Consider the following 23,531-nt stretch of genomic DNA (forward strand, 5'->3'; position numbering starts at 1 on the left):
AGTTGTTGTTATACGACTCTGAGATGCGAGACCCGATACTGTGACCAGTTATTCTGAAACAGACAGATGTGTGAATACAGAACAATAGCCAAAAACAACGCAGAGGAACCCGCTGTCCTCGCTGTCTGTCTGACTACGTGAGGCAGTGACCGGAAACAAGGAGAGATATCGCAGGTGAATATAGGATGTTTTTCTGAATCTATCGGGAGAGAAAACGCTACACGTTCAAAATATATATAGCTATATATAACAATACATTTAAGAAAATACAAAAAATTAATTTCATTTATTAGTAAAAATAAAAAGCCGAAGTTCCCAAATATGGAAATATCCTTTAAATGCGAGCAAGTAATTCATTAAATACAATCTAGAATGTAGAAGAAAAAAAAACAGATCAACAATCAAATGAACAAAATCAGAATAAAATCAGATATTCTTTCAGTTCTGTGCTATTTTCAAAATACTGTTAATCACTGCACAATAAAAACAAATTATGAACAAATACATAAATTTGTATACAGAAGTGACTGTATTTAGTCAACAGTGGTCATTTAACATCTTCACTGTGCACTGCATATGTTTAATCAGCATGTAGAATATTTTTTAATGTGTTGTTCTCTGTAACCGCGACTGGCTGGTATATTGGTAATCACTCGCTGTTGTCATCGCCTCCTTCCTGTTATTAGTTCAAAACTTTATCAGTGCTACTTTTCTTTAAAGTTAGATAACATGATATTGTATTTCCTGACTATTGCTCGCAATGGAACAGGTACACTGTATATAGAGTAAAATCTGAACCAACTAAGACTGAGCTTAGCACTTTACTGTCGTAGTGGAAATATATAGGCTTAAACTATATGCATGATCTCATGACTAATAAAAGACAATACACATGTTTCATATCTGCATCCGCTGGAAAATTGACAAGTCAGCTCACACGGCATCAAGACTGCCCAAGAAAGACAATTGTGCATCAATGATTTTTGTCAGTCACTTTTTTATTAAAACTGAACTCTTTGTTCATTTCTTAATAAGTGACATTCATTCGTTTAGTTCTCTGTTGGTGCTGCTGCAAATAGACAGACAGAAGGAGACCGATCATAGATAAAAGATCACACCTTCACTTCCAACGAACAACTTCACCGAGCAGAGATGTTTTAGAAAAGTTCATCAGAAACTGGTTTCTATACCAACTGATGACTAACACCACAGAGCTCACAACAGCTTTTCCATCTAATCACACGAAAAATTGTTTTGATATCCATCCATCCATTATCTATACCTGCTTTATCCTGAACAGGGTCACGGGGGGGGGGGGGGCTATCCCAGCTCACTTTGGGCGAAGTTTTGACATAAGCCTTACAAACGATAGTACTTCTCTCTCTCAGGCACTTCTTAAATGGCTCTTACACAGATTTATTTGATAACCGTGGCATTCAAGGCTCAATATGAGTCAGAGTGTGACTGGGTGAGCTGGGTGGATGAATTGTGATGATTACTGGCATTTCTCTTGACTTACGAAGGCGATCACATGTTCACCCCTGAGATAAGAGTTCTTCTTTCTCCGAATAATGAAATTACTAGGTAAACAGTCATTGACGTACCGTAACTCTTCAATAACAATGAGTGATGGCATTAAAGTTTAGAAAAACAAAAACAGAGAACTAATTTAGAGCAAACAAATATGATCACCAATATACAGAAGAATCCTGCAGAATGAGGAAGCATTACAAAGGGAGGTGAGCGATGTCCATTGTTCAGGTGTAAGTGTACACAGTAAGTGTGCCACGTTTAGTCAACATGTGTAATCAGGTAACGTCTGCCCCTATAAATCTTAACTGACAATGGATCTTCAGGACTATTATTATGACTATAAAGCACAGGTACAACATAGAAACTCAGAATGGATTTAAACACAAACATATAGAATAATCCGGTCGGGCCTCATGCTGTAATATATGTCTTTGTTGAGCTTTTGCAGATTAAGAGCGGTCGTCCTCTGTGGATAGTCATTAGTTTCTCATTAGGTCGGAGCGAAGAGGACGACCTGCTGGTCTCTTGAGCTTTCCCAGATGGGTGGGAGTGCCCTCAGATCCTGAACTCCCTTTTGCATGAACATTCCTATGGTGTGCTGCAAGGCATTTGGCCAGATCCAAGTAAATTACCTCAGCAACATAATTGTGTTTAACCATAGCTTTAAAAAAGACTAAAAAGAAAAAGCCTCACTAGTGGCCCTTAGCGCTGCAATATTCATCACAGGCTAAAGGACGAAGAGCAAGTGGACAGATGATGTTTCCAGCTTTAAAACACCACAGGTGCTCTTCACATGACACTCATCATGTAACAGTGTGGGGAAGTGACTACTCTGATGTCCATCTATCTGGTTTCAAACTTTTGCCACTATTTTAATGTACAAAACATTTTGTTTTAATTGAAAGACGATACTACAGGTGCCATAAACTGCCACAGACCTCAGAAACCTGACCGTACAGTTCAATAACAGAAAAAAATAGTCACGTGTCAAGTTCTGCACGCTGTGAAAGCCACAAGGCCTGCTGAGTTCATATCTGAGTGTTCACACAAAACTGCATTTAGAAATACATGTATTCATGTTCTCCGAAGTCAGTTGTGAAGATATATAAGTAAGTCTGAACATTTGCATGGTGACAAAGAGAAACAAGCAGTAAAAGAAAGAGAGCTACGGTGCAGAATACAAAATGACTTCTCTTTAAATGTTTTCTTATCGCAGTTGCAGCCCTTTCAGAAACAACAATGGACAAACTTGCAAGTCCATTTTAATGGGTCAACGCACGTTATCCGACTCCTTTCATGACCCGGGCACATCTGATAGTGTTTTGGTATGACAAGGAGAACAAGGGTTTCTGTATATATAGCAATAGTGTACTGTGAATATTAAGTTACTTTACAATCACTAAACACTTTCTACAAGCCTGAACATGTGCAGCCCTCTTCAATTTTGCTCCTATGAATTGATTGGCCGCGCTACCTGTAACATTAACTTTTAATAAGGACTCCAAAAAAAAAAAAATTACAGACTACATGTAGGTGGAACTTGGCTTCAACATCTCACCAGAAATAAAACACATCGTGGTGCTACGCTCTGTGTCTGCAGACTATTGTTTAAAATCTTACTGACTCACAACAACATGAAACAGGTACTGATGTTAGTGTAGCACTGGCACCTTATAAGTAAACCGACTCTTAAAAATGCAATCAGAATGACAACAACTCATCGTTAAATGACTAAGAGTACGTTCCTTTTAAGATATGATACTCACCCTGCATGCTGTTTATCGGGATGTGCAGAACATAAATATCTTTATTTCACTTTGTGCATGCTCATATTGTTACTGTAATGGCAGATTCACAGCAAAAAGACTCAAAAACAAAACAAAAAAATAAATAGTAGATGTAGACAAATTGTTCACAACAAAAATTGTGTGTGTTAGTCACTGGAAACAACTTTAAAAGGGGCCACATTTTTTTTTGCTGTGAAAAATGTCTCCCAATTTTAACTTTATGGTAAGAAAGCCTGTTGTGAAAACCAATGAAGGGCTTATTTTACTCTCTTTGTGGCAGTGCTCTGTGTGAAAAATCAACAGGTGACCCTCCTGCAGAGCTAAATGAACAATGTACTGACGCACACGCACACACACGCGTGCACACGCACACATGAACACACACACACACACACGCGCACACGCACACACACACACACATACACGCACACACGCACACGCACACACACCCACACCCTACACTGAAAGAGAGTTTACTGTCATACGGTTCAGTCTTCCCACACAAAGAAAGAAAAGACATGAACTCCCTTAAAGGATAAACAGCAGTCAGAGTATAAATGGAATTGTTTGCAGTCAGCAGTATGGCATGTGACAGATCACTGAGCCAGAAACAAAGCTACAAAACTGCCTGGATCCAAAAATGGGCTGAGAGTGTGCAGCAATACATATAACCGAATTTACATACTAAAACACATTCATGAAAGCATCGCCGCAAAAACTTTGTCTCACCGCAGGCGGTCGTTTCTGAGAAACGCACGAAACAGCACCCTCCGTATTTCCCTTTCACTCAAACCCAGCTATCATACCGTTCCTCTACATGCCACGCAACGAGCGGTTGTCTTTATAATCCATGTTTATTCTGCCAAACTGCTACTTTTGGCAACACCACTCCCGAATGGCCTCATATCTATCAAAGCCACGTTAGTAAATATGTGAGATATGTGTAAAGTGGGCATATAGGAGGGAAAGAGGGAGATCACTTGTGTGCTGTCGCTGTGAATCCAGCTGAGGTCTACAAAAATCCTCAACTGATCTGCCCGGACTTGATCAGTCAGGATGTTTTGCTCTCGTGCATGAATCTCCACTGCCGAGGGCTGACACTATACTAATATTAGCAAGTATGTGAGCAAGCAGCACCACGCTTTTCAGCCAGCAATCAGATCGGTCCAACGTCTCATTACAGAGTCGACTCATGGCAGCAGCTTCTTAGGTTACTCCGAGTCAATCGAGCAGGTTTCTGATATGCCATTATTTCTGGAATAAAAACGAACCTTCCGGACGCACACGCCACCCCACATGCAGTCCTCACATGGCTGATGTGAGTCATGTTTTCCGTTACTTGGGATGCTTCCTCCCTCACAGGCGTCACATTAAGCAACGCACTGTGTCCAACAACTTTTGTCAGATGACTCAATGTTATGTCATCCCAACGCTATTTCAACTGCTTGGCATTAGGGTGGCCAGCAGCTCCGGGGACCTGCCACTCTGTTATTCCTACGACATCATCTTTATCTTCTAACTCCCTAAAATTCCTGCTTCAGCAGTCCACTTTTTTTTTTTTGCCTTAGATTCTGCTAAGAAGTCTCAAGATCACCCGTAGGGAGCCAACCTCAAGACTCTTAAGAAATGACCGAATCAAGTTAACTTCTTTGGTCGTATCTTTCCTGATCTGAATCAGAACTTTATTTTGGCATTAGTGCCAAAGCTCGGGTATCATATCAACTCCAGTATTAAAACATTTCAAACGACACAAGATTCAACTGTGCTTCATAAAATGGTTCTAGTGATGCCACAGAAAGGCCCTTACGAGTAGCCGATTTTAAATGGTAACTGACAGAGTATCAAATGATGATAAAGTGTCTCACTATTAAGGTTGATGGAAATATTCATATTGGATAACATATATATATATATATATATATATATCATATTCATAACAAATAAAAGCAAATACAGTTTATGGGAAAAGTGTTGTGAGAACATTTATCAGGGGCCAAACCCACCAAAGAAAAGTTTTAGAGCTACAGACAGACCTTTAAAGTCTGGTCTAAACTGGGAAATGCATTACTTATGGCATGTGTAAAAACAATGACACTGCAATTATTCTTCATGACATTTTCATCTACTACTTCAACTTCATGTTTTTGGCAAAACACACATAACACTAAATCTAACACACACACACACACACACACACACACACTTCCAGTGATTCAGGAAGCAGGTCATGTTTTTCCATACAAAACTAGGAGGTCCTACGAGCAGCAGCAGTAGAGTGACTTCCTTTTGCCAAGGGTCCAAATTCCACATGGCCCATGACCATTAACCCGCCCAGGCTCACTCAGACCCCCCACACCTCACAGCACTCAGCATATAAGTTCTGGGGAAAGCCTCGACTTCACAACCAGCTGTTAGGTCTTTTCCCCTGGCAGGCCACTTTCTACAAACTTCTGAAGAGTGTGTCGGTTCTCCTCCCGCTAACAGCATCTGATTTCTTTCACGTTCATGGCACCAGATGTGCCAGCCGCCGGTGGTGAAAAACATGAGAGAAAATGAACTTTGGGGTTTTCTGGATGCAAAATACATACAAAGTGGACATTCCAGCAAAATCCCCTCTGATACTCACTAGTGTTTGGTTTCTAAATTAAATCTATGGCAGGAGCACAATGTGAACTCACTCACCCAGCAGAAATAAAACATTGTAGTTAATTCAAGAATGAGCTTGTGAATGTATTGATCTTTGCTGCATTTGTCAATTATTCTAGCAGAAGACTCTACAAACTCCTTAGTGGACAATTTAATGCTAAATCTCTGTTAAACGGACTCCAGCGCGCTGATTGAACAATCTTTGCAATCTGAAGAGCAGATATCGAGTATGATCTTGTACAGTATCTTCGAACTCCAACATGTCTGAGTTGATTCTTGCCAATTATAACAACAATGTGATTTTCCACTACAAATGAGAACCTTTACATAATAGCATTATCACAGTGTCGTTACCAATAGCACATTATATCCAGTGAAATGTCTTCCCTGTGTGTGTGTGTGTGTGTGTGTGTGTGTGTGTGTGTGTGTGTGTGTGTGTGTGTGTGTTTTCAGCTTTAAATGCTCCCCCACTTCAGGTCAGTGGGCTATGGCAAAAATCTGTGCCACAGCTATCTGATCCCTTTTTACTTGGTATGCACTTAATGAGCTTTTTGAACCCTCATTAGACTCAACCCCCCCCCACCACCACCACCACCACCACCACCACCACCCACCCTCCAAGCTCACACACACTCACAAGTTCTTCACTCCCCCCCCACCCTCCTCCCTCCCCCCCACTCTGAAACATGTGCTGGCCCACTATTGTCTGACAGTGTGGAGACATGCAGCTGCCTGCAGTCTCATCTCCTGGAAGCCAGAGCCAGCATCATCAGTAACACTGACACCAGAGGGGGAATACACAAGGCAAAGGGCAAAGTTTGTCATCTCTTTTGTACGGAGTGTGTGGGGGGGGGGGGGGGGGGGAAACAGGGGATCGACTGGGAGTTAAACTGTTTACATGCCTTTTATATGCGACACATACATTTTACATTGGTGTGCTGGTTTGTCCTTGATTAGTGGGAGGACTTGGAATGAGGTTATAAGCAGCAGCAGCAGCAGCAGCAGCTTAGTGAAAGTCTACATCCCAACACAAAAGTTAATCATCTTTCAATGGACATTTTGTGCTGCTGCTTATTTTACAGCCACTCAACCCAAAGGGATTTTCTGTGGTGCAGTTCACCTCCAATCAGAACAGCTAAACTGAATTGAGAGGATATAGTACTCCAATGATAATCTCACAGGTTAATGTGATTTTTGTGCAACTTTTGTCCACACTTCTACACACACACTTGTCTTTTGCACGCTTCTACCTCATGTCGGAAGCTGTCTGCCCTGGTAGGCCATAATAGACTCCATCTGAGAGTCAGCATGGACTCTAAATCCGCTGCTATACTTTGCAGACTAACTTAATATAATAGGCAAACTCAGGAGCTCCTGCAGACCCACTTTCTTTTCTCTCTCGACTAGCGGCTAGAAGCTGCAAAGTGGAAGTGGTTCTCTCGGAAATGGTTTAAAGTGACAGCGGTCTTTCCTCGTTTCAATCCTCCCATCTCCTCCTAAAATCTCCGAACAGCCTCGGTAAATAGTTGTAGGCCTCGGCAAAGTGTTGAAGAAAACAGACCCCGGTATGCGTTTGCGGGGTTCCCGTGTCTGGCCTCCCCTCCTCCTCTTTCGCCGTGTTTTCGGAAAGAAATCAAAGCATCGGAGGGAAGGTTTTTTTTTTTAATTTTTTTTTTTTTTTTACCGCTACTGACCTGGATAAACTGGATAGTCAGGGCCGACTTCCCGACACCACCGCCTCCGACCACGACCAGCCGATACTTCTCCTGCACCGAGCCGTCCTTCCAGCCAGCCATCGAGGACACTTCGCTGCGCTCGCCGCCGCTCGCCGCCGCCGCTGCTGAAACACCAGTGAGGAGCAGCGAACACCCAATTTTCCTCCCGTAAACTGAACACAGGCCCTGCGGTGGAGACACCGGAGCGCAGGCAGGAGGGAGAGCCTAGTTATGTGGCGAAATGACTCGTCGGTGTAGTCCGTTTTGTGCACGGATAGAGAGAGAGAGAGAGAGCGAGAGAGAGAGAGAGAGAGAGAGAGAGAGACGAGGTTCGCGGAGCTACAGCCGCCTGTCCATACGGCTGACGGTGTTCGAGCCTCGACAACACTGCGCTGTTCAAGAGCCGATAGTCGGAGTCATCAGCCAGGCCAGTACTAATGTCTGGCGCTAGGGGCCCTTCTACAGGCGGTTGACTGCCTCGACAATCCCTCTACACACACACACACACACACACACGCACGCACACGCACGCGCGCGCACACACACACACACACACACACACACAGCCCTAACCCACCCTGCAGCCCTGTGCTGAGACTAACATCGTGCTCCCCTGCAGTCGCATTCCTGCCCTCAAACACACTCCACAGTGTCTCCTGCTCACTGTCATTACGCAGTGATAATAAACTTGTCCTGCAGTGATCATCATTAAAAACTCCCAGCTATATAAACTGTATTTTCTTTAGCCTAGCTAGTCTTTCTTTCTATAAAAAAAATAAATAGTAATTCATTGTAATATTTCCTGATTTGTTAAGCCACACTTTTCCATTGCTCATTTTAATAACCACAAATCACATTGTAAAAACATCTGGCCTATCATATATAGCCTATTCTTGCATTTTTTTTTTTTAATATTTTTTCTACATCAAGTCGTCCCCACTAAGGCCCATTAATTATGGTCAAAACTGTGAATCTGCCTCCTTCAGTCATTTGAAATATTTGCATAAATGCTCAGAAAGTTACATTTACTCACTGAAATGAATTAACTGTCAGATTTAGTGATTTGACTTTAGTGACGCCCAGTATGTTAATAATTAATCTGTACAATAAAGTGGGCAAATAAAGCAATACAAATACAATAAAGACGGTTCTAAAATTATACACAACTCGCTGTTGGTCACTCTCAGCTACTTATTTACCTTGTTGATAAACAACTAAGTAAATTTACTCAAGTACTGTAGTTACTGTACGTAAAATTTTTAAGGTACTTAGTATTTCCATTTGATGCTATATACTTCTACTCTAAGAAGGAAATATAATAATTTCTACTCACTAAAAATGTCTTACACACTATGCTTATATAACACTTTTATTTACTTTACAGATGAAGCTTTGACACAATGAATAACATGAAAAGCTATTAAAATACAATGCACTGTTAAAGATTAAAGCAGCGATTTAAAGCCTGTTTGGCTTTTTACATGGTTTAATTTCAATAAATGTTCAAACGATCCAATATCTCCCCTCAACCCGAAAACAAATGTGTGGATCACAACTTAGATTTTTCTCTCTCTCTGTCTCAGTAATCATCAGACGACCACTCAGATTTATCTGCTGCCACTGGATATAAAACCGTAAATAAAGTAGTTCAAACTAGCAGCTACAACGGTAACATGCTGCTTCCACACTGATCCTTCAGTATTCATAATCTAATTTTGTCATCTAGAATAATATATTGGTAAGAGGGACAAAACCAGCACTTTTACTATTTTAATTACATTTTCCTGCTAACATGTATGTACGTTTATCAAAGTAGGATTTTTACTTGTAATGTAGCATTTTTACATTGCAGTATTTACATTACTTAAGTAAATAATCTGAATACTTCTTCCACTACTGCTTATTTATTTGAATATTGTGAGAATAGTTGCATTGCAGTGAATTTCTCTTTAGCTATGACCCCCCGCCCTCCCTTTACAAAGGCTGATAGCTTTGTTATTCTCACCTACTTCATGAAGTGTTCTACACTTATACATTTCAAATTGAAACATTACATGTGATTTAATTATGTGGTGTCATACCTCATCACCAAGGTGAAAAGAAAAGGTGATGACTGATTTTCTGTTGAAGAAATCAAGAAAACTGGCCCCTGGAGAGCAGACTGAACTGAGTTAATCTGAAATCACAGACTTTGCTTCAGTGTGTAAAAGGACGACTTCTATTGTCAGTATGACAATAATATGCCATGTTATGACAAGCCCTATACAACTGTGCTGAATACCATCACGGACTGCTCTGATCCCTGTGGCGCCACCCAGTGTCAAGAGAGAGAGAGAGAGAGAGAGACCGGATGTGAAACTGCACTCTAGATACAAATGGTTTCTGATATTCATGTAGTTATTTCAAAGCGTGTTTACAGTACTGCGGTGTTGTTAAAGCTTTAGTCTCGAACTGGTTAACACTTTACAAAGCTAAAAAAAATTTTTTTTAAAAAGAATTGCTGCAGAATTTATTGAATCTATCATCACAGTAAAATTCCAGATGTCTAAGGAAACAAAGTATTGCAAAACTACAAAGGCAGAAGTCTTTGGCTTTAGCCTTAATGCAAGATAGTTCACTGTGATATATACAAAGAAGCCATGACTTCCAATAACAAAGCAATATGTCTGGTAAGAAAGGATTACTTTTCTAAGATAATTATAGAGAATGCTGGGAACTCCAGAATATTGTTCTCCACTATTGAGCAGCTACTCAACACTAGCCTCGCCCCCCTGCAGGTCAAAATGTGAAGAACTAGCACTGTTCTTCAGAGACAGGGCAGCTGCCTCAGTCCTTTACTCTCCTCACTTTACACTGGCCACTGGGGAACATCATTAGAGAGCTCAATGTTTGTTTTCATAGTTATGCAGATGATACACAACTGTACATCTCCGCTGAACCAAATGATAATGCAGCTATGCGTTCCATCACTGGATGTCTTTTAGCAACAAATAAATGGATGAGCAATAATTTCCTAAAATTAAAAGAGGATAAAACAGAAATCCTCCTCATCGGCCCAAAAACAAAAAGAGAAATCGGAGAAAATGATGTGGAGCAACTAACTCGGTGGGTAAGATCAGAGGTAACTAGTCTGGGTGTAATCTTAGACTCTGATCTAAGTTTCAAGGCTCACATTAACAAATGACCAAAACTTATAAAACACCTAGAAACATAAACATGGTGCGGCCATTCATAAATCAGACAGATGCTGAAAAGTTGATTGATGCCTTCATTTCTAGCTGACTAGACTACTGTGATGCACTTTTTACTGGCCGACCAAAGAAAACAACAGAGCGACTTCAGCTCATCCAAAACTCTGCAGCTGGATTATTAACCAGAACCAAGAAGGGAGAACACATCAGTCCAGTTCTGGCTGCTCTGCACGGTTTACCTGTAAGACACAGGACTGACTTTAAGCTCCTCCTCCTCATACACAGCTCTTAATGGGCTCAGACCGAGTTACATCTCTAACTCTCTGGTGAACTATGAGCCTTCAAAAACACGGAGATCATCCGCTGCTGGTTTATTGGAGGTTCCCAGCAACAGCAGAAAGAAATTCAGCTTTTGTCAGTTCTGCTCTAAAGCTGTGGAACAAACTAGCTGTTAGATATCAGGGAAGCTGCTCAGTTAATACTTTTAAAAGAAAGCTCAAAACACATCTCTTTCCATCAGCCTTTAACTAGCTACTCTTGAAGCTCTCTTGCACTTGTGTGCCCTTGAACTACCTCACGCATTTAAAATGGGTATTGCTTATTTTATATTTTAACTCTATTTGTTTCATTTTATCTGTTCTTATGCATCTCATTTCTTTTCTATATTTTTTAAAAATGTTCCTTTGTGTTTTTATGTGAAACACTGCATGTAATTCTCTCGCTGTAAAGCACTTTGAGCTGCATTTCTTGTACGAAAGATGCTATACAAATAAAGTTTATTATTCTTTTTATATAATAAAGTCACTGAATATTCACTGTTCCACAAACTCAGTAAATCATAAAATCTCTCGACAAATATGAGGAATTAAAAATGTAACGGTGATCCTTTACTGACAATTACTGACACGGTAACTTGTCAAAATAGAAAATGGATTCCAGAAACGCCGAAGCTCAGACCTTACATTATGGGGTTTACTTGTGATTGTGGTAATTAGGAGTAATATCTCCACTGAATCCAAAGAGGCTGCACACTACACATAGTAGTTGGACTCCACGGTGCTGCCTGATAGCCAACTGTGTATTTTCACAGCTGAAGCTCTGACCTCAAAGCCACCTCAGCCTTTATGTAACCCCCCCCGGAGACACAGATTTTCAGATATTGTAAATGTATGATGAGGTCGTCACCCTTTAATCTGGCCCGTCTCCAGAAAGGTCCTTTTACTCATAAATTATAAACAGGAGGGTAAGTGGTATATGCAGGCCTGTGCCAACACTAATCCATCTCTATCTCATTATCACGGCGACAGTAAAACTTGCAGACGGCTGTGGGAGAACACTTGAAATCACTGTAATATATTATCTTAGGTTAAAAGGAATCACGGCCTTGCATATGATATGTATGTATTTCAAAGTCTTCGTGATGACGTCCTCGATCCGGGTGCGCTGACAGAACCAATTCCAATCAGCGTCACACTGAGAGATATCACAAGAGGAATTCTAATTAGAGCCTGGAGCTGTGAGCTATGAAGCCCGACCCAGCAAGAGCTCCAGGAGGGAGTCCCTTCACTTTGGAGCAAACGTACCATTAAGTAACAGTAACAGGTGCTTTGAAATCTACTACTATTCGTGCCAAGCTGGAGCAACTTTCCGACAGAGGGCACTCAAACAGTTATTTAAAGATGAGTGATTATTATTACTCAATGAATACAGCACGTTTTCTCATAATTTTAATACATATGTTTATTGAAAATTAAACGGGACAAGAGACGAACATTGCTGAGATGTAGTTTTCAGAGAGAGGTGATGTAAAAAAAAAAAAAAAAAGAAGAGCACAAGCAACTGACCATATAGAGTTCTTAATTTGCTGCGATGAAGATGGGTGACACAAGAAAACAGCAGTTGTTTCAGATGTTTGCCTTTTTTTGAGAGAGGTTGATCTTGTCACCCAGGCTCAGAGCCATCCCCTGTGGAGGGAAGCAGGGAGGGTTTATTTCAACAGACAATATATATCAAGGGATCGGAGATATATTGATAAGAGCGTTCCGCTTTCGTGCAGCGTCACATCTAATATTCTCTTTTCGTGTTCATCAAGTACAAAAGTTATCCGAATATTACTCTATCCTACTAATAGATGAATTGGCCGAAATGCTTGTTTTTGAAGGCAAATAAATTCAGCCCAGCCTTTACTGCTCGGATTTGTAAAGGTTCACGGTGCAACAGCTGTGACCCACCTGACTTTTGGCTCTAATGCGTATGTGTCCGTTGACAGGCGCGTCAGGCCCCAGGTGGATGGGCTTCTCGATGCTGACATTAGCCAGGGCATCTTCTCCAAAGATAGAACGAGCATAAAGGTTGGCAGCCATGAAGCCGCAGAAGCCAGACAGAGCCTGGTTGAGAAGACAAAAAGAAGAGAGTTGAGAACATTGTACAACAACACAGAAAAACAAAAAAAAACAAAAAAAAAAACCATTCACCTAATGATCCGGTCCGATGTACATGGAAGATTTTCTAAGGTTACTCACACGGGTTACATACATGTTGTCATCACAAAAAAACATAATCAGGTCACTAAAAAGACCACTAATGATTATTTCCAACGTGCACCAGCAGCAAGAGCTTTAATTGCCGAGTTCATTCATGTTTTCTTTTGTTCTGCTCTATGTGACTTCTCATACCGACCTTTTCAGGAGTCAGACACTTCATGTTGGTGGACCTTAGGATATGCTGGAGGTACTCGTTCAGATCGGTGATGTTGGTGTTCACTGTCACCTACAACAAATAAAGGTTGAGGACCATCTTTAACCTTCCTAAATATTCCTATTAATTCACAGAGTAAATGAACGTGCAGGAGTTTAAAATAATTCGGTCCGTTTCCAGGTAGCGGTTGTGAAGTAGAAATGCAAAGCGTACCTTGTTTTCCCACTCAAACTCTGCCCACATCTGTCTAAATTCTGCATCCGTGCAGGAGGCTGGCTGGATGTAGTCCATGATGTCGATGTGGATGTCACTGAGGACGACGCAGTTTCTGTCACTGGCAGCTCCCGACACATCGTAGACTGGGAAGAAGGAATCAAACATCCCCGCAAATAAGAAAACGTGCAACAAACACTAGTTGAATCCTGTTTAATGGACAATAATCACTTATTATCTTACCAATGTTGCCAAATATGATGCCATTCTCTGTAGAAGCCACCTTGACATTAGCTTTGATGTTAGCAAAATCATGAGGGGCCAGAGTTAGAGGTGAAGGCTTCTCAACCAACTTGAGATCCCCTGTAGAAAGGAAACGTTTAGTTTAGTGCCACACGTCACCTGCTTGAATCAGCGCTAACGGAGAAGTGAAGCCGCACATCTGTCTGGTGACGTGGAAAATAAATCGGACTAACCTAAAGTGGCGAGCTCGAGGGTGCAGTTCTGAAGAGTATCACTGGTCTGGTTGACCACCAGCACATCCAACACAATGTCATACTGGTTGACGTGAACGTAGGCTTCAGCATACACTGGGTCTGAGAAGCCTGTCAGCTGAGTCACCTAGTTAAGACCAAACAAATAATTACTATTAATGATCAACTCTAATATAATCAAATACAAGTATTTCCTCCCAGTAATGTTGGAGGTTTTTTTGGGGGGCTTTCTAACAGGGTTTTTACAGAAGAGCATGTGAACAACAATGACTTCAGCAGCAGTGCAGTAGGATGAAATATTAAGAAGTGACAGTATACCTACCAAAAAATAAAAATGTAACAAATAAATCACAATGCATAACACAGATTCCACATTTGAACTGTTCACTGTTTGTAAAATTCAAACACGCATAAACAGGAATAACTGTTCTCTTTCCCAATGTGCAAAATCCTCTCGAGCAAATGCCACAATGAGGTCTAAACATATTCATGCATCATCACTGCCACCAATGAATTTCAAAGCACTAAAATCAATCTAATCTGCAAGCCCAATATTTGTCTGCCATAATGAGTGTTCTTTTCAAAGTAATTTCCAGTTTTCTTGTATGATATGATTTTATAAGGAAGCTTGTGCTGCACCTTGTTGAGTTTTGATGCCAGAGGATCAGCAGCCTCCTTCCTCTGAGTGTTGCCCATAGCAGCAAGCAGACTGAGCTGGAACTGGTCCTCTTTAGAAGTCATCTCGTTTTTGGCTGTGAGCTGCATGAAGGAGATTGGATCGTCTGCCTGCACCGTTACGTTACGCTTCTCGGACTCTTTCTGTGGTCAGAATGAGAAACACATTGGGTTATCCTCGGGGGGGGGATAAAAGTCCAAAAACACCTATAATAGTAAGCCAAGAAGTAACACACAAAAACAAATGGGAAACAGAAAGAAATTGAACGAAATCAGAGCCAAATGTTGTCGTGTAGAATGAACAGAAAAACTATAGCGCAGTCATAATGTTCCTGTCAAAGAGAAACCGGAGGCATCAATTACAAAAGTGGGTGTAGAATCCAGAGTGAATGAATCACATTCGTTTGTGATGTCGACGAAGTTACTCAAACTTTTAATCCCAATGCCAAACATATTCAACCGATTGGGATATATTAGGGCCAAGAATTGATTGACATTTTCACAAAATGGTTGGCAACTGTTAAATTTGATCAATTTGAGTCCTAATCAAAATGACAACTTCTACAAAAACACAACGTAACACTGGTGATCTAAATGTGAATCACACAAGACACATTAATATATGATTATTCAGTCAATATGTCGTCAACCTGTGAGATGATTATTACAAAATCTGGCGTCAATTCAAAACCTCAGTCTTTGTCCATGGTCTCCAAAACATTTGTAGTACTTTCTGTACAAGTGTACACATTATCCCGACATGTTTTCAGTGGGAAGAGGAGTATGTATGTTTTATGGGTACAGTTATACATGACGCCCCGGGGGCCTGATTTAATCATGCTGTACAGTCAGATAAACTAAACTTACTTGGCTTATAACCAGGTATCTCATGTTCTACAAACATAGATGCACGTTTGCAATAATAATCAATGAGCACTGGGTCCAAAAATACGCCACTAAAAATGTGTTCCCTTCCTGTACTTGTGAGGAATCTGCAGCTGTGTCAGGAGGTTAAGTATTGAGCTCAGCCCCGTGAGTCATCTGTCATTACCTTCTGTGACAGCTTCTCCTCCTCCAGTCTGACAGTCAACATATGTGACAGGGATTTACGGCACTCCTTGTTGAATATGTCAGTCATAAGTGGTGAGCACTCTGACAGGACCTTGAGGCACAGCGAGATGCGATCCACATCGTCGTCTGTAATTGGCTTCTTGGGTAGAGAGGACTTACCCAGGTGCAGCACAGTGACCATGATCAGCATGGCCTCTGCAACGAATGACTGACGGGGGAACAGGAAGAGAGCAAGGATGAGAGGAACCAGCAGTAGGTCAAATGATGCAACAGGGACTTTCAGTGAAGTGAAGAATAACTTACATTTTGTTTCTTTTTGTCTTGAACAATAGCGACATAGCGCAAGGCCAATTTGGTTAGTGTGGTGGCCAGGGAAGCTGCCACATAGAAGTCTCCATCCATCAGGAAGCCTCTGAGCGGAGGTCTGGTGCAACAAAATCTTACTTAATGAGGTGGACGAAAAACTCCATACAATCAAGAGATTTTTTTTATGGGCTAATAATAATAATAATATTCCCCCATAATGTGCAGTGCTTACCTGTCCTCCTCTTTTTTTGAAGGTCTGGAGGAGCTGAGGGCGCTCTGCGTCACATACGTGCCCATCTCTGTCACAAGCTTCTGAGCTGGAGCTGCACTCACTTCGTCTTCTGGCTTCACCTCACCTGTCTCCTTCTTTATTTCATTCTCTACAATTGGGATCTGTCCGATTGAGAGACAGCTATTAGATATTTGTGAGAACTTTAATTAAATTGGGACTGACCTGTGTTACATTTAAATCTGATGACATACCTCTCCCAAGGACCTGCGTATTTCTGTCATCACATTCTGGATGTCGTCTTTGGTGCTGCAGTATTCTCCTAAGATCCACAGCGCTCCCCTATAAATCCTGAAATAGGCCATTGTGGTAAAAATTACAATCATATACAGTACTACATACCCATGTATGAATATTATAGCTGGTCCTATTTACAAAACTCAGTCAACGAAACAGACAAACAAGATTGTAGAAATAGCTTATCAAATGAGTCTATGAGTTTGGTAAAACACAGCAAAGGAACAAAAACCAACCATTTCCATTCCTTATGTAAGGTTACCAACTGCTAAAAGTTATGCATGACCCTCTTTTGTACATTTTCTCTCCTGTTGTTGGCTTGTTAATCACATCATTTGAGAGTGGAGACACAGTTAGAGGACTATAAACTACTGAAATGTGCCACACTGTGCTTTATGTAGGGCACTTAAGCTGTATCATTTTCAGGAAAGCAAGTACCGAACAGACAATGCAGTTTGCTGGAACTGGAGGTTCAGCTTCATTCACCTTGCAGAGTATTGGGCTGTGATTTGTAAACACTGAATGTATAAGTGTTTACTTAATCACTGATTGACTTTGACCTGCATTTTTATAGCCATTAAGAGAGAAACAAAAAGATGAACCAAGGCCCTTCATACATATATACTCCTGAATGTGCCTAAAAAGCCTTACTTGACAGTTTTGATGGAATGAAAGACTTCCAGCATCTTCTCGATGATCAGCGGTCTCAAGTTGTCAAACCTCTGAATTGCCTCCCGCACAAACTCCAGCACATCAGCTGCAGCTGCCTCATTAGTGTCACTCAGGAATTCCATCAGCTGTAAATCACACCAACACACAGAACTTAAGTGTCTGTCGAAATGGTATAAATATAAAGAATTATGAGGGCATCTTCTTTTCAGTGTGCTGAATAATAGGAAACTCACCACAGGTATGACATTAGCCGCCATGTCAGGAAAGCGTACGCTGCATGAGTGGAGAGTGCGCACCAAGAGCTGCCTGTACTTATCAGTGTCTTCATGTTCCGTTACATTGTTTGTCTTGATCACCTCTTTCTTCAAAACAATCACCAACTGGAAAACAGACCGATACGGTCACTGTATTAGCAACATATTCCAACTCTGTGTGTCGATGCGACGACAAGAAAACAACAACATGGATATATTGCATATGCAACAGACCTCCTCTACATTGCGAGATGAGACAAGGTCCAGTGCCAGCTGCAAGGTCTTCTTTCTGACTTCCAGGTCTGGAGTGCTGAGAACACGCAGGATGTCCATCACAAGGTCCTGCATAAAAAAGCATTGGTGACAACAGAGTTGATACGCTATAGATGCGCCGAACTGGCTCATAATAAAACAGCATTTGCCTGATTTTTCTGCCGCTTCTGAATCTATAAACTAGACTAAATAACACTTTATTCTGTATATTTTCTTATACATTTTGTCATGATATGATATTAGATGACGATTATACACAAAAAGACTAACATTAAAAATTTGATGTCTTTTTATGAGTTGGGCTTAAATCTTGTTTAGGATTTGTTTTTAATCAGAAACGTTTTGAGAGAGAGGAAAGTTGTCTTTGTGGATTAAAAAAACATTTTTAACTGAGACAAAAACTAACCACAGCCCTAACTGAACGTACCTGGAGTACGCGCTCGTGAGTTGGATGCTCCTTCAGCTCAATCAGACGATCAAGAACAATCAGCTTCACGTTGTTGTCGCTCTCCTTGATGATCAAATCAATGTAACACTGGGCAGCGGCCTGTAGTCCAAAAAAACCACAGAATAAATAAGAGACTGTTCTAGAACCAAGACATCACTGCTATTTTGTCAAATGTTGAGCAAACAATATCACCACTGTATAAACAGCATATTACATCCAAAAGATGAATGACAAAACCTTGATGATGTACCTTGATGGCAGTGGGCGCGCTGGAGAGAGTTACAAGAGTGCCAGCTGCCTCATACTTAACAGCCGGGCTGGAGGACTGCAGCAGGTTGTAGATGCACCGGATAAAACGGGCGCGCTCAGAAGGGTTAGCGTGACAAACCTAACAAGAAAGAACAAAAACAACAGGAGCACAGATGTTAAAATCAGCTCTGATTGTATGCTGTTGTTCTACAAATTAGACTAATAAAAGGCCTTGACTGACTTTGTAAATCAGCTCCACGATAACCAGCTGGAGGATGTCGCCAAAGGTGTGAACTTGGTCAATACATGTGCTGAGGTAATCCAGAGCTCGATCCTGGAAGACGTGAAGATGAGAATGCCATAAGCTGGACTTTTCACATCAACGTTGTAAGATTTGTGACATACAACAGCAGAAACCGTGTGAAAAGGACATTGAGCCAATATGCTGCTACCGACCTGATCTGCATGAATCAGCATCATGAAAGCGTTTCTCTTACAGCTGGCATCTTTCTCATTCACGAGAAAATCGTGGATCAACTCGGGAGCATCTGGGATGAGATGCTCAAAGTTCCTAAAACAAATAAAGTTGTTTGTAATTCACGGCTGAATGGAGAACAAAACATGTATGACGAGGAACTGAAGATAGGTATTGCGTGTACCTATAGATGGTGTAAATGGCCAGGACAGCGTTGCGGCGAACATAACTGTGCCGGTGCTCCAGACAGGACCGGATTGCTGGCATCAGTGGCTCAAGCAACTCCGACTCCTTCAGCTTGCACAGGAAACGCAGAGTGGAGCCGCGGATGAACTCATTGGGATGCTGCAGGTCCTGAAACGCAAAGAAATGATGATTGCGGAATTCATTTGAAAAATATTCCAAATGAAAGCCACATATTCGAGCCACGTTTGCATTTTAGTAGTTTGAGTATTATTACATTATGGATGAACTTAGGAGGTTTACTGGAAATGGTGTGAATTCATCAATCGCACCACCCAGCCATTCATTTAGATGTCTCATACAACCAGTTCAATATGTAGTCTAATAAGAATATCTTCTTGATATTTTCAGTGTTACTGTTATGAAAATTCTTTCCTCTGCTGCTATACATTTTCTATTATGACGTATACACTAAAATGAATAGAGACGGAGTTGCTCAGTTGATAACAGCAGTTAGTGTGTCAGTTCGCTTACCTTTCTGTAGGCGTCACAGACCAGGATCATCTCCTGGAGCAGCTTGCCGTCTGGAGTTGTTTTGGGGACGATCTCCCAGAAAACCAGCAGCAGCTTCTTGATGGTGTGGTCTTGAAGTGGCAGCACAAAGCGAATTATGGTCATCAGCAGTCCTGGCAACTTCTCACCATTCAGGATCATGATGATGACCTTCTTCAGAGCTTCAGTCTTTGACTTCATGTCTCCCTTTTCTGTGGAAAGATAATGGTTATTATATTAATCATTACGCATTGTCAATTATACATTTTTTTACAAGAGTACATTAACCTCATAAATGTTCAGCTAAAACTTTTGTCGAAACAGATTTGATTATTTGTATTTTGACAAGCAATCATTGAGTCATCCTTCAACTAAAACCAAAATTGGTTAAAGCTTTTCAGAAAACACAAACAATCCCAGCAGTGTCCACTGGCACTACTATAGAAATAATCCCTGTAGAAACTGCTGACAGTGAGATGTGTGGATTATCCAGAGTAACCAGAACAATGTTTTAGAGAAGAGATGTTTAGTTCGTGATTCTTCAAAGTATTTGTTAAGCACTATTTATTAAAAACTAATCACCTCCACTGTCTTATGATGGAAAGAGAAAGTTTAGAAATGAATACATTTTAAGACAAGTGAGAAACTATGTGCGGCACCACTTTGCAAGTTTACATTAAGAATAGTTACCCAGATCTGTTTTCAGGCTGACTTCAGAAGGAGGCTCTGAGTCAGAGGCAACATTGATCAGAGTGTAACAAACGTTCTCTGCAGCCGTCATCGTGCTGCCGGGCCTGTATCCTTCAAAAGAATCCCAATGAATGTCGCTCCCTAGATCACACCTACGAGAAACAGAAAAGCAGTATGATTAGTTAAAGGGTGGAGAAAGCATTTACACAGGGGAATAAATATTAGTGCAGCAAATATGGGAAATAACTATGAAGTCATCCCCATGTACTGTAACACATTAAATCTACTGTATATCATCGTAAAACAAAGCAGTGTGGTGAGGAACGGAACCAGACTGTTATAATCTTTGTAAAAATCCAGGTATCAATGACAGAACTTACTTTTGGATTGAATGCTGTCAAAAATAAGGCAAACTGAGTCTACAAGACCAAATACAGCCACTTCTTGTTTGTAGAACATTGGCTCATTGTTAAGAGCTGACACCTCACAGCCCAAATATCCTAAATAATCCTTCCAGAGTACCTTTCAATACATTTAATTGTTCTGTCAGCATTAAACAAAACATGTTATCCCAAACCCAATAACAGACCGATTAGTCTAAGTTCTTGGAATCCACATGATCCAGATCACATTTGATGAGCTGTGGGGTTGACAGGATGCCCAGCTCACTACTAATGCCCTGTGGTTTTTCCTTTAATGAGGGTTATTAACGCTCTGCTTTTGTGAGGGAATCTATTATTCTGTGAATGGCTCCAAGTAACCAAATGTCAAAAAATGTCACACATTTTGGCTATTGCTCATATTATGTGTATAGCTTGTTATTTTTGCAAGTGCTCACATATTATATGTCGAAATTCTTGCATAAAACAGCAGCACCTTATTGTGCAATTACACCAAATGCTGCTGAGGTAGATAGATGGGTAGATAGGCCTTTTCAACGACCCCACGCTACATATAATCACTGCAATGGAGTGCATCACAAAAACAAACAGTTTTACAAACACAATGTCATGCAACCACAGCATACTGTCTTTTTCCCCAAGCTTCACGGGTATCATTATCCCAAATGTAGGTACTTTGCCTAAAACATAAATCAGGTCTTTCGTGATCATCTAGCCAGAAGAAGATGGCAGATATATGACATTTTACTGAAGAATATGTATCATCATGCAAAGGACAATAAAAGAAAAACTGGATTTCATTTTCAATTTCTCCAAAGTCACATCACAAACGAAGTCTTTTCTCGTTAGGCAAGAAGTGAATGTGCCCGTTTCTATGTCTGATGGCAATGTACCTGTGCACAGAAAGATCTTTTGACTTTTTGGACAAATTCTGCATAAAAAAAAAAAAAAAAAAACATTTTCCGAGCTGTATTTATTCTTGTCAAGTACGTTAACTTTAATGTACATTATGTCAACACACTATATTTATTTGTACGTAAGGAACAATTTACACCGTACGTCCATTATTATATTACATCATAATCTATTCTGAAATATAGATATGCGTTTGTAACAAAGATGTCACGCAGAAAAGAGCTGTTAGTATGACAGCAACAGTTTTACATTAAAGCAAGTGGGGAGAAAAAAAAAAAAAAAAAAAAAAAAAAAATGGGACACGCAGAGTTCATCCTCGTCCAACACGGACGCTGCTGTCAGTGCTTTAAATGGCCTTAGCTCCGTTAGCACCACAGCCGGGTAACAAAACCCCGCTAACACGCAAACATCTTTCGGTTATTCGACCAAACATTAAGTGACATTACATGAAGTTAAAATACGCGATGGATAGCTGAGCAGCGAGCGTGAGCTAATAATGCCAGCTTAGCTTTTGCTCCGGCTAGCAGTGAAATGGAGGACAGTAACGTCTTAGTAGTTACCACGGGTCGGGGAAGAAAACACAACTCGTGGTGGTGAAAACTAAGCTGCGTAAACCTACCTAACTTGCACGACTAGTATCCTCCGAGGTGGCCTTCGATATCCAGTTTTAGATATTTACATCTGTAAAAAAAAAAAATGCTCGAAGCTCCCTTTGGCGAGCTGTCTGCCTCGGCTCTCCACCACTTCCTAGTGACGTGGAAGACGACTTTTCGAGCCACATCACTGCTACGGGGCGCCGGGAGGGCCAAACGCGAAAAAAAAAAAACCTCACAGGGTGAAAACTCTTTCCGTTCAAAAACACAAAGCGGTCACTTGGAAGCTTGACCTTTACCTTTAGTTAAAAAAATATATATATAACTACCACGATGTGACAATACGACGTTACAAATTTACGTGCTGCATTCAAACTATATATGTATTATCAGAAAATTGCACCCAAAGTATCAAAAGTAAAAGGCATCAACTCACCTCTGGCAAAATCCATCACACTACAATAACACTGTTGACTGTGTTTCTTGGTTTGTTTGTATATAATATATATAGATATATACTGTACTGTATATATATATATATGTTGACTGTGTTTCTTGGTTTGTTTGTATATAATATATATAGATATATCATGTACTGTATATACTGTGCATTTTATATTTTATATTTTTTACTGCTATTTACTGCTATTTTATTGCTTTTCTATTATTATATTCTATCTATTATTTTATTATATTATTTCTATTATTATCTTATTGCTTCTGTATGCTCCTGTCGCGAAAAAATTTCCCCTCGGGGATTAATAAAGTAAATACATACATACATACATACATACATACATACATACATATATACATACAATATACATGAATGCTCCCTATCCGTGTTTTACTGTTATATATGGTGTTTTGGGATTAATATTACTGCTGCATTAATGTGCATTTTAGTGTTATACTTATAAAGTCAATAAGCTCAGAAAAACAGTAGGCTTATTGTTTCCAGCTCATCAAAGA

General features: G+C 40.5%; 2 protein-coding genes across 2 annotated transcripts in view; both read right to left on the reverse strand.

The window, feature by feature from the left end:
* rras2 (RAS related 2) overlaps positions 1-8,109 on the reverse strand; it is a 28,107-nt gene extending 19,998 nt beyond the window's left edge. The window contains exon 1 of the mRNA XM_069173953.1: positions 7,661-8,109. Coding sequence (XP_069030054.1) covers positions 7,661-7,762 — 102 coding nt within the window. The 5' untranslated portion in view covers positions 7,763-8,109. The remainder of the gene's footprint in view (positions 1-7,660) is intronic.
* A 4,485-nt stretch (positions 8,110-12,594) lies between these two features.
* Positions 12,595-22,721, reverse strand: copb1 (COPI coat complex subunit beta 1). The gene is made up of 22 exons (XM_069174041.1): positions 22,586-22,721; positions 20,651-20,802; positions 19,943-20,172; positions 19,410-19,579; positions 19,207-19,321; positions 18,992-19,084; positions 18,752-18,889; positions 18,481-18,600; positions 18,015-18,122; positions 17,760-17,906; positions 17,506-17,651; positions 16,812-16,908; positions 16,561-16,721; positions 16,326-16,446; positions 16,003-16,230; positions 14,916-15,095; positions 14,259-14,403; positions 14,026-14,145; positions 13,783-13,928; positions 13,552-13,641; positions 13,104-13,259; positions 12,595-12,836 (listed from the first exon to the last, which is right to left on the reverse strand). The coding sequence occupies exons 2-22, from the start codon at positions 20,739-20,741 to the stop codon at positions 12,777-12,779; spliced, it is 2,862 nt and encodes a 953-aa protein (XP_069030142.1). The 5' UTR covers positions 20,742-20,802; positions 22,586-22,721; the 3' UTR covers positions 12,595-12,776.
* Positions 22,722-23,531: the final 810 nt, after the last annotated feature.

This window comes from Embiotoca jacksoni, unplaced genomic scaffold (genome assembly GCF_022577435.1).
Source record: "Embiotoca jacksoni isolate LCO1_2020_lvr unplaced genomic scaffold, fEmbJac1.0.p SCAF_6, whole genome shotgun sequence".
NCBI classification, from domain to species: Eukaryota; Metazoa; Chordata; class Actinopteri; family Embiotocidae; genus Embiotoca; species Embiotoca jacksoni.